This window comes from Cheilinus undulatus, linkage group 8 (assembly GCF_018320785.1).
Source record: "Cheilinus undulatus linkage group 8, ASM1832078v1, whole genome shotgun sequence".
Classification (NCBI taxonomy): Eukaryota; Metazoa; Chordata; class Actinopteri; order Labriformes; family Labridae; genus Cheilinus; species Cheilinus undulatus.
In genome coordinates this window covers 24,657,960-24,669,105 of record NC_054872.1, presented here as the reverse complement: position 1 = coordinate 24,669,105, position 11,146 = coordinate 24,657,960, and the positions used below count along the sequence as shown (strand labels likewise).

General features: G+C 39.2%; 1 protein-coding gene across 1 annotated transcript; it reads left to right on the top strand.

Annotated features, from left to right (window-relative positions):
* Window positions 1-2,713: 2,713 nt before the first annotated feature.
* LOC121513513 (sperm acrosome membrane-associated protein 6) lies at window positions 2,714-10,808 on the top strand. The gene is made up of 10 exons (XM_041793311.1): window positions 2,714-2,927; window positions 3,036-3,122; window positions 3,318-3,399; window positions 3,635-3,658; window positions 4,922-4,931; window positions 4,994-5,084; window positions 5,616-5,719; window positions 9,806-9,962; window positions 10,423-10,606; window positions 10,724-10,808. The coding sequence occupies exons 1-10, from the start codon at window positions 2,714-2,716 to the stop codon at window positions 10,806-10,808; spliced, it is 1,038 nt and encodes a 345-aa protein (XP_041649245.1).
* Window positions 10,809-11,146: the final 338 nt, after the last annotated feature.

The window sequence follows — 11,146 nt, the reverse complement described above, 5'->3', positions numbered from 1 at the left end:
TATGAAATACAACATTCCCATTATGCATCATACAACCTAAACTCTATGCAAAAAGGAAAATAATGGGGAGCACAGACGCCTTAACATCTGCAGTAAACATCCCTCTCGATGACTCATGAGTTCAGGAAAAAAGGGTTTGATTTTTATGCTTCTAACTAAATAACAAGCGATTCAAACTAACTTTAGCAAACATGTAAGTTTTACTCTCAACTCTGATCTTTTCAACTGTTCTTCATGAATCTCAAAGCCTGTTCATCTCGCTGAGCTCTAAAAAGCTATTAGCCTCTGTAAGTTGTCAGTGTGAGCTCAATAAATCACGTTCAGAAAGCCCATGACATTTAACAACAGTTCAAAATTAATTGTTTCCACTAAATGAGTGCCGTCTGCTCCGTAATTTGCTCCACTGCTGCATGGCTGACATTAACTCCAGACTTGAAGCAAAAAATGCTGCTTTGCCTTTCCATCCCTGCATTGTATGGAAACAGATGAATAATATGTGAGATAATGTGTCATTATCCTGCGTTGATTTTGTCTTAATTGCAAGGATCGGTTTTGCTTCTTTTCTGCAGCAGACCAGAGGATGGGTCCATGCCGCAGAATCCAAATGTCAGATGAGGTCATGTCTTTGTCTCGATGCAGCCACTCTGCGGCTCTTCCTCTTAATGAATCTCGTTTCTGTGTTGTTTTTTGTACCAAATATTCGACTTTAATTCTTTAAGAAGATACTCCTCATGAAACTGTGTTCATATGTGTTTGTTTTATCTCTCAGTATGCCCCTCTGTCCCTGAGACCCTTAACCTGTGAGGTCAAAGCAGGTCACAGGTGAGGTCCTCGGGAACAGGGCTGCATTCAGTTTCAACGGCACCATTTTTTAGTGTTTTCCTTTGCTCCTAAAACTCTCAGGTCATGTTAAATCTCCTTCAGTGTCTTTAAGTATGTTTCTCTTTGGTACTTTAACTGATGATATGCTTACCTGTCATGGTCGTGGTAAAGATGTGTCACGCTGGGATAAGAAGCAGGAAGCTTCATGCTTTCAGGGGGCTAACCCTATTGGCTGGCTTTGTGTTTTTAAACCCCTCACTTGGGGCCAGTAAGAAGACAGCCGAGGGCTGTGACCCCGTCATTTATATCACCATGAAAAGTTAACAGAAACATTGCCTTCATGTTGTATCACCTTGGTAATCCTTTTTATTGCGATTTCTATGTGTGATTATATTGTGCTTTTTGTTCTTGTTTTTTCAATTTTTACCTGTTTTAAGCCTGTATAACACTATATAAATAAACTTTGACTTGATTTCTACCCCTGTCTGTTCAAAGAATATGGCAAAAATGAATGTACAAATTCACATATTACTTTCTGACTCCAGACTCTTCCAAAGAGACCATTGTTAGTCTCATTTTTATTTAATTCTGACCTCATATGAACCCTATCTTTAGCTAGATGGAGCCAAAAAGCACCAGCTCTCGAATACACAAGCCAATTCACGGTATTTGTGAAGATTATATCCCTTTCTTTAGCTGTGTGGAAGGAGTGAGTGATCTCTTGCGTATATAAAAGGTTTCTTTTTTAACAAATTTAATAAAGGGATGAATGAGCAGGTTTTATGCTCTTCTAAATGATCTGAAAAGAGTTTTATAGAAGTGCCCTACTGCAGCACATTCACTATACAAAGCTAACTTAATTAAATGCACTCTAACACACAAACACGCTCACAGAGGCGTGCATATTTGGGAATTTCCACGTCCAAGCGCCCCGGCTAGCTATCTGACTTTGGCAGTCCCGGAGCAGACTCTTGCCTAATATTGATTGGCTTGTCTGTGTGGAGACAGATGAATGCATTAGTACCCAGCTCACCCTGCCACTGAAAATATATTAAGTTCATGTATTAGGCACCCTGTCTGGTTGCCATGGAGATGCACTGGGAGTGAGGGACAAGGGAGGAGGGGGGAATGAGGAGGAGGAGGATGGGAGACGAGAGGGGGATACAGGATGTGATGAGGCAGTCGAGTTGATTTGTAGTCCCGCTCGCTCTTCCTCTTTCTCTGCCTCTGTCACTTGTGTCCTCTCTTCTTCTCTCACCTCTCTGTTTCTTTTTTTACTTTTTCGAATTTCATACACACACCCAGCAGGATTAAACACTTTCTCTTCCTCTCCATCGATTTCATTGACCCTTTTGCTCCCTTTTTTCTAAACTTTCATTTACTCTCACCATCTCCTTGGACTTTTATTATTTGTATGTCTCTCTTTGGGGATGCTCCTCCTGACATGCTTACTTCTTCATCCCTCTTCATACATAGGCATTTAACTCCCTCTTGTCTGCCCCTCTTCCCCCCAGACCCCCACACACCCACCCTCCACCACCGCCGCCGTCGCCGCCTCCCTCCTTGGCTCGCTCCATCTCTGTGCTCTGCAGTAAAACTGGTGCATTGAGGCAGCAGGAAATGGGGACTAGAGACAATAGAAAGGAGGGAAGTATGGAGGGGTCTGTGATGCTCTCCTTTAAAAACCCAACATAAAGAAACCAGCTGCACACTTTCAAAATCTAAACTTTGAATTCCATGTGAAATATGCACATAAATTTGATTGATTTTGCAAGCTTCCCTTGGAATTGTAACCTTGGAATTTCCACATTTGTTGCCCTAAGAGAGCAGGATTTGAATAAAAACATTTCATATTGATCTCTTTGTTTGACTTTAATGCTCAGGCTGAAAAATGCGCACATCTGCTTTGTTGTTTGTGTGTCTTAGCTTACTGCTCAGCCCTTCTATGAGCTGTTTTCAGTGCTTTATTGATGTAGCAGACACTGGTCGTCTGTGTTGGGGTCACATTTTGTCGCAATATAGTGTTAGAAATGTTGACGCCTGCTTCAGGAAGCTGGACCGCATCTTCAACAACAACGAGAGGGTGATCAAGGCTGGAAGAGTCGGTGCGAAAAATGATCTTTTACTGTCAAAATCTACTGTAAATGGACAATAAGCCTAAAATAGAGTGAATAAGATGCCTTTTTGTGCTTGTTTCATGTTTCCTTTTCCAGGTGAAGGCTATGAGAAACAGCTAAAAGAAATTCTGGATTCAGAGATCCTCCCCATAATGAAGGAGTTTGACAAAAAGGAGAATAAAGGTACTTAGACACCTGCTCAGACAGACACATTACAGCACAAGTGAATGAGTCTTTACTGTGTCAGAATTGTTAAGTAAGGTCAGAAGTGGAGGGGAGTTAGAAATGAGAAATTTTAAAATGATGCCCTGAAGCACCTCATTCAGCAGGATGTGTTGAGCCAAATATTTCTGTCTTCCTCCTCCTCCTTCCCGTCAGACACACTGTATGAGGAAAGGCTGCAGACAGCAGCAGACAATTTCATCGCCGCTGCCTCTAAACTGCCCAGAGGTGAGACATGGTCTGTTCTCCTTTTCCCTCATCTTTTTCATCTACACTGAGGCCTATATCAGGTCATTATGGCTCCCTCTGATCTCTTCACTCTCCCCTTAATAAGCTTATTACAGCCTTTCAAACACTGTGGAGAATAAAGGAAGCTGTCAGGTTACACTGTCTCATACTTGTGGATGTTAGCACTAAATTATTGATGGAAATAAAATTTGGTGATTGAAGTGAACTTTCTCTCTTTCTTTCAGTGTCTGGATGTTTCCCTCCATGTGGTGAGTGTCTGTTTTTGTCTCTTCTGTGTTTAAATGTTTTGAAGCTCCTGTCACGACATTTGGATTTTGGTGTCCCCTGTATACAAATTGTTCATATATCTCACCACATTTTTCTCTACAAATATCATCAGTTACTGTGATATTAGCCAAGGAAAATGTAAAAAATGACAGTTTTTGCAGAATGCTGTCAACAGTACAATATGTACAATTTTTGCATGAATCAAAAATATATAAACATAATGCTATGAACAGTATGTATTCAGCTGTGTATATACATTATCTTAAGGATTTCCAGCAGTCTTCTTTTCTTTTACAGCGCACTTAAAATGTTTTTAAACCCTCAATGTTATAATGCTGCAGCCTAATAATACAGTCCAAAAACATCATTTTTATTCTCATTAATCTACACTCAGTACCCCATCAAGACAAAGTCACAACAGAATTTAAGATTTTTTTTCCAAATGTATTAAAAATATGAAAGAAAAATATTTCACAAAACAACAACAACAAAAAAAAAATTAGCTCAAGTTCCTCCCATTTCTCTTGATCTGCGCTCAGATGTTTCTACATTTGATTGGAGTCCACCTGTGGTAAATGAAATTGATTGGACAAGATTTAGGCACACACTACTCTTTAGAAGGCCTCACAGCTGACAATGCATATCACAGCAAAGATCTGGGGAAGGCTACAAAAATAATCTCTTGTCATGACCTGTATCTCATTTCTATGCTGTTATTTTGTCAGGCCTTGATAATTTGTACATTCTGTTGCCCCCAGAATCCCTAAATTGCACCTTCCCTGTAAATAATATGATAGCTAGCGCTTTTCTTTAATTGTCTGCAAATGAAAGTTCAATGCTTTGTATTGGCAAGCCTTATAATTTTATCTCGGCACTGGCACAAGTTTCAAAAATACATTTCAAATGTGGATATGGATTTTATTAATGCACAATTGTCTCCACTTTGTAAAGCAAGCTAAAATCTGTGTTTAAGTGAGAGAAATCAATGAAATATTTCTGTCTGACCCTCCTGATGCCTTGTCCTCTCCATCTTTCCTGTGCCATCTCAATTAAAGCTCCTTTGAGACCTGTTTGGTTTGTGACGATTTGGGCGCCCCCCTGTGGGCAAAAGTACAAATTTGGCCCTCTTTGCATGCTTTATTCTGTAAATGTGTATGTAATGGTTTTGATCTTAAATATGTTTCTAACAGTAAATCTCTGTGGAAAATGTAGTAATGAATCTGACATCTATTCCACTTGAACAGTTTGACATTTAACTTTACTATTAGATTATCAGAATTATATTAGTCTGTTTTACAACTTAAAAACTCCATGAAAACCATGTTTCAGGTTTCCAGAGAGCGGGTGCCGTATACAACTGTGTAACCTGCAAGTACGACTCCTGTGAATTCCCCTTGGACTGTCCAGGTGAGTTTTAACATCAGTCATACACACTGGATCACTGATGCTGTTACATCACATTTTTCAAACAGGAAAAAAGGTGTGTTAATCCAGACTTGACACATCCTTACATAACTATATTTTCTCCTTCATAAGCATCCGCTCGGGATCCTTGAAACGCTCAGCTTTTGATCCTTGAAATGCTCTTAGCAGAAAGTCGGGATTTGACAAAAAAAATAAAATAAAACAAGGCAAGGTTTTATTTCCACACATTATATCTTTTGCACAGAACCCCCCAAGGTACTCTTTAAGTCCTTGGCTTCTTTATGCAAGGTGACAGTTGACTCCCACACACGATGGTATTCATATCAACCCTGTACAGCACAGCTGCTGTTTAGCATATCATCACTTTTACTCCACTCCTCAGAGACTGGGCTTAAGTATTATCATTAAGGAGGGCTCAGACTGCAAGAGCTGCCCCCCTGTGAATGTTATCTGTGTGTGTGTGTGTGTGTGTGTGTGTGCGTGTGGGTGGCTATATGTTTTTCTTTTTTTCAGTTCAAGATATTACAGTGATGGAGAACAGCAGGAGCCAGGTGCGATGTGATGTGCCATTTAGCTTACCAAACGATATTGAGGTGATCTGGAGGTTTGCAGAGGAGGTACGCTGGGGAAGTATTGAACAATGCAGGGTCACTCAAACACCTTCACATGAATGACAAGAGTTATATCACTCTCATTTGTGTCTTTTAAATATAAAGCTAAAGCCAGGAGAACATCAGCTTAGCCTAACATAAAATACTTGTTGATGTTGGTTTCTTCTTACAGTTCAATCTGTCAGTTTACTAGGCTGGTCAGCAGATCAACACCAGTGTTCACTCAGCTCTATATGCTGCTATTTTGGCCTATCAAGGCTGGCTAGATGCTCAAGGATTTTAAGTCCGTGCTGGTTTTAAGAAAGTGGGAGACCACAAATACATTTTTAAAGTGCACAACTATTGTGCGGAAGTAAAAGTACAGTTTCTCTGGTTAGAATTCACTGAAGTTAAAGTGGTCTATACATCTACTCAACTAAAAGTTAAAAATATTTCATTTAAAGTTTACTTTAAGGACTGAGTGCTGAGTAGCTACTGAGGAATAAAGTATGAACTTTTCTTATTAGCAAGAACAACGAGAATAGATCTCCAGCCAGGCTGTTCAGGTAAAATCACAGTTCTATAATAAAGTAAAATACATAGCATAATTGACAGTGTAAATTAAACTATTATGGAATCAAATTTAACTTCAGAAGTGTCTTCATTGGTCCACATTACATATAGTGAAACTACACCTTATAAAGTGTTCAGTATTTTACTATCTGGCAGAGCCACAGTGACTCTTGAAAATCTGGCGAGGTGGGTCTCATCTAGCAAGAACAAAGCAGAGATTAAACCTCAAACACTCTTAGAAATTCCCCCCATTAAAAAAACGGTCAACAACTGGCAGGAGGGTTGCCAGGAAGTTACTGTAAAATTAACAGTATGTTGCTGTAGCTGAAATTTACAGTTAGTTACTGTTTTTTATAAATAAAGCAAAAAGCTGTTATTTTAAACCTTAACAGGAAAATACTGTTGGAAAGATTAGCATTTTTTACTGTTTATTTACACTTTTTCTTAAGAGGTATATTTACAGATTTTTACTGTGAATTGCTGCAAAATACTACACCTTGCTGTTTATTCATTTCCTTCTCGCAAAATTGACAGTATAAATTTATTTTTCTAAACCTAGTGATTTCATAAATTACTCCTTGCATGTCATGTTATAAACACCATGCTTTAATGTGATAAACATAGCCTTTCAAACCGCAACTTAAAATGTCAAGACAAATGACAAAACTTCAAAGTGTCTTCTCAAACCATGTCTCTTTATTAAAATTGAACATACATACAGGTATGTGTTAAGTATAACTGCTGTTGTGCCAAAACCTTCAGCAAAAAGGTCAACTTTTCAAGGTTTAACAAAAACTGGCAAATTTTTAATTTGTTTATATATTGGGTTTTTAATGAGTTTGATGGTTCTTAGGACATCAAACTTTCTCATAACATAGAGAATAACTTAAAACTTCAATTCTACTTAAAACACTAAAATAAAACAAAAATAAGTTGGTTTAGGACTGACAACAGCAGTCTGCTTCAAGCGCTGCTGTCTAAGAAGATTAACACAAACAATAAATATCAAAAAATTTGGTTGTAAAGAAAAAAGTTGCATCACTATAAATTTAAGTTTCCCATAGGCCACTACAGTACTACACTGATGTCCACAGATCTGGCAAACGTTATTAGAGGTACTGTAGAATATCCTGGACTAGAGACATTTTTACTGTAGCTCCCTGTGAATTTCCTTGCTGGACAGGAACTGCAAGGATTCTGTAAAGGGAAAAAACAACATTGGAACAAAAGAAATAATACATTAAATGAATCATCTGAATTCAATTTTCAGCAACTGTTAAGATCAAGCTAATCTTAGCTGGCAAAGAATGTACTCACTCTGTGTGCTTGCGGTGTTTGTTCGTCATGTCAAACTCTAGCTAATGCTAATCTTACAAATGACCTCAAACTTAGTAAGTGATGGTTTTTGCCTGTTCTAACTAGCAAAGCAGTAAGGCACTCACCTGTTTATTGTTAGGATGGAGTTGGATAACAATGTGATTTCCAACTTCACTCTCCTTCCAAGCACGTGCTCTCACCTTCTTGTTCCCAAAATGCAATGCAAAAAATACAAGAAATTACTGTTTTCTTTCCTGTTGTTGAGGTTGAGGTAAAAGTACTGATTTTAAAATGTATTCATTAAAGTACAAGTACCCAAAAAACACACAACTTAATTACAGTAATTTGAGTAACTGTAATTAATTAATTTCCACCCCTGCATAACAACTTCACAGAAACTCAGGCCTCATCCACATTTACATAAGTATTTTTGAAAATGTTTTCCTTCTCCTTTTTCAAAGATAAGCCCATCCACATGTGCTGTGTTCTCTAACACATCTTCCCCCACATGTATTAATGCACTGTTCCATGCTGTAAAGAGCACACACTGTCAACAGTAGTCTATCCTTCACAGTGCAAGTGAACCAGCTTATTCAGAGACAGCAGCAATGTCCTTGACGTACAACAAGATTCCCACTGTTCCTTTGTGATGAACATTTCATTTTTAAAGCTGTCCCTTCAACTTGAACCGGGTCTAATCCAAAACTGCCATTGCTGGTGGTGCGTTTTTTTGTCTTTGGAGTGTTGTATGAAGCATCAGTGACCTCTGTCGTCCATTCAGGCCTCTCTGGTCGTCAACACAGTGGGAGAGCTACTTAAAGTGTAAAGACGTCAAAAATCCAGTTAGCATTGATAACACTAGCACAGGTTTTATGGATAATTATGATAGTGATAGCCAGAGGAGAGCATGAATGTGCATTTTGTGTGAACTACTCCAAGGTCTGTTAGCAATGCACTTGTGTACTCAGAGTACTTTTTGTTGCCTCTAGCATGCTAGGAGAGAGGATACTTAATGGAGACTGAAAAATAAGCAAGTTCGCAGTGCACTACACCACCGCCACAATCTAGTCATGATTCCAGATCCGGGTTTCTCGGAGTCAGGCTGGAGAAGTAAAGTTACTGTGCTGACACGACAAACATTAGGACAATTTGGACAAATAATTGTTTGTGACAGGCTTCAAATCAGGTCGCGTCTCCCTCTTAGTTTGTACCAACACATGTAAAACTGTTTAGACTGATAAACTCGCCCTGTATCTAAACATGCAGGTGCACTTGTTTAATAAGCTGACATGACATTAAAGTTTAAAGCTTCAGATAGGAGGTTCTTACTGGTTATGAAACAGTCTGAAAATAAGTCATGTCATGTGACATGCATTTATAGAGCAAATTTAAAACTATCTCAGTGTGCCAAAATTATCTACAGGCTTAAAACACAATATGAAGGGACAAATATGGATAAAATTATCAATGTAAAGAATAAATAGGATTATAATATAATGTTGCAATGAAGCCTGTCTTTATTAAAAATGGATGGATTGAGCCATAAGCAAGGATTTAAATTTTTCAATAGTTTGAGCATTTTCCCCACAGAGATTGTCATTTCAGGTTTAAGTCTACATCTTTGAACATTCAAGGGCATCTGGTGTGTTGACTTCAGTGCTCTGACTGAAGCATGTTGGTTCAACAGTTCAGACACGTCAGTCCAGTCAAATAAGATGCTTTTAAAAAGAAGTAATAAAATCTTAAGAGGAGCCAGTATAGGAGCAATGTGGTCACAACTTCTCCATCCTTAGAGGCATGGACCACCTCAGCTGGCTCCTTTTGATGCAGAGGAAAAACCCTCACCCTATCTCTAGGGCTGAGCCCAGCCATCCTCCTGAGGAAACTCATTTTGACTTTTACCCACAAGCTTTTGGTCACTACCCAAAGCATAGCCACAGGTGAGGGCTGGAATGAAGAGGGACCAGTAAATTGAAAGCTTTAACTTTGCTGGCTCTTCACAGACTAGTACATTGCCTGCAGTACTGCTGATGCTGCACCAAACTGCCTGACAATCATGCAGTCCACTCTACCTTCACTCTTGATAAAGACTTACATTTTTTAGTTCTAGTTTCTCTTTTAAAACATATTTCTTGCATGCATATAACTGCACATGACAGTATTTGATTTATTAGGCAGAATAAAGTTTGATCGACTGATCTGCAGCCTTTTTTTCTTGGTCAGGTGAAAACTCAGCAGGTTGATCAGTTTAAAGAGGTGACTGTGGGAGTGGACAGACTGTACTCCATCCCCTCAACCAGTCTGCACCATCAGGGCACCTACCAGTGTGAGATCTACTCAGGACAACGCTCTGTTGTCAGGCTTTACTACTATCTAACAGGTAACTCACCTCACCTCACCTCTTCACGGAGATATTAGTGGATATTGTGTCTTAAAGTGATCAATACTGGGACAAAAAGAAATATCTTCAAAAATTTACTTGAGGGGTGTGTTTTTTTAATTCTAGCTTAGTTTTCCTCCATTTTCTGAAGAATTATTCAGCGCGGGTATCTTTGTTATCTCTATCAAAGTCTGAAGGTCCAAAAGAGCTGAACAGTAAACTGAATTTTTTTTTTTTTACCACTTTAATTAAAGTTTTTTTGTACCAATAGAAGACCACTCCTCCAAACTCATGGTTGCCAGTGGGGTACTCCAAGGGTTATTTTTATGATGGTTGCTTCTTAATCTCAACATATTAACCTGGGTTACTTACTTACTTTGGTATTCCAACGGCTCTGCCGCCATCTTTTATGAGTACACGCGCCCCTGTATCCCTCTGTCCCTCTTTCTCTTTCTCTTAGTGACCCCCCAGGTTGTGGTCGGCCAGACAGAGCTGCAGGAGATATTCGACCTGTCCCTGCTCCCAGGAGGACGCTTACTCCCTGTGCCCGGTGGTCCTCCCAGCTCCTCCCTCCACCTCCCATCACCACTGCTCCTCACAGCCTGTTTAGCTTCTGTTTTTCTGCTGCTCATCCTCTCACTGGGGTAAACTAAACAGTTATCTAGAGGATACAGACATTATAATCAAGGACACCTTTCCTCTGAATTCTAGTCACATTTGCTCTTGTGTTACAACTCCCATGAGTTCTTTGTCTCTCACAGGGCTCTTTATTTGTCATCAACACCAGAGGAATGTGGTCCTGCTGAACAAGAAGATGAAGAGGGGAATACGGGATCTTTTTGCTGAAAGGAAATAGCAATAAAGGCATTGTATCAGTGCCCTGATTTACTCAAGGGCCTTACGTCATGGCTGTCAGAGAGCCTGTTGTTCGTGCCTTTGACCACTAGAGGGCAGAATGTGCATGTGTATCTGTGGGTCCCTTCTGCACTGTGCTGCATGTAACAGCAGCATTTATTTCACTAGGTTTATAAAAAAATGGGATTCACTCATGCCACATTAGAGGATTTTTGTTCGACTTATCCAAAACTGTAGAGAATTGTACTTTTGCTTTGCTATATTTATTTATTAGAAATGTTTCCATAAAATGTTGCATAAAAGTTGCAAAGCCAGTAGCTATGAGATTA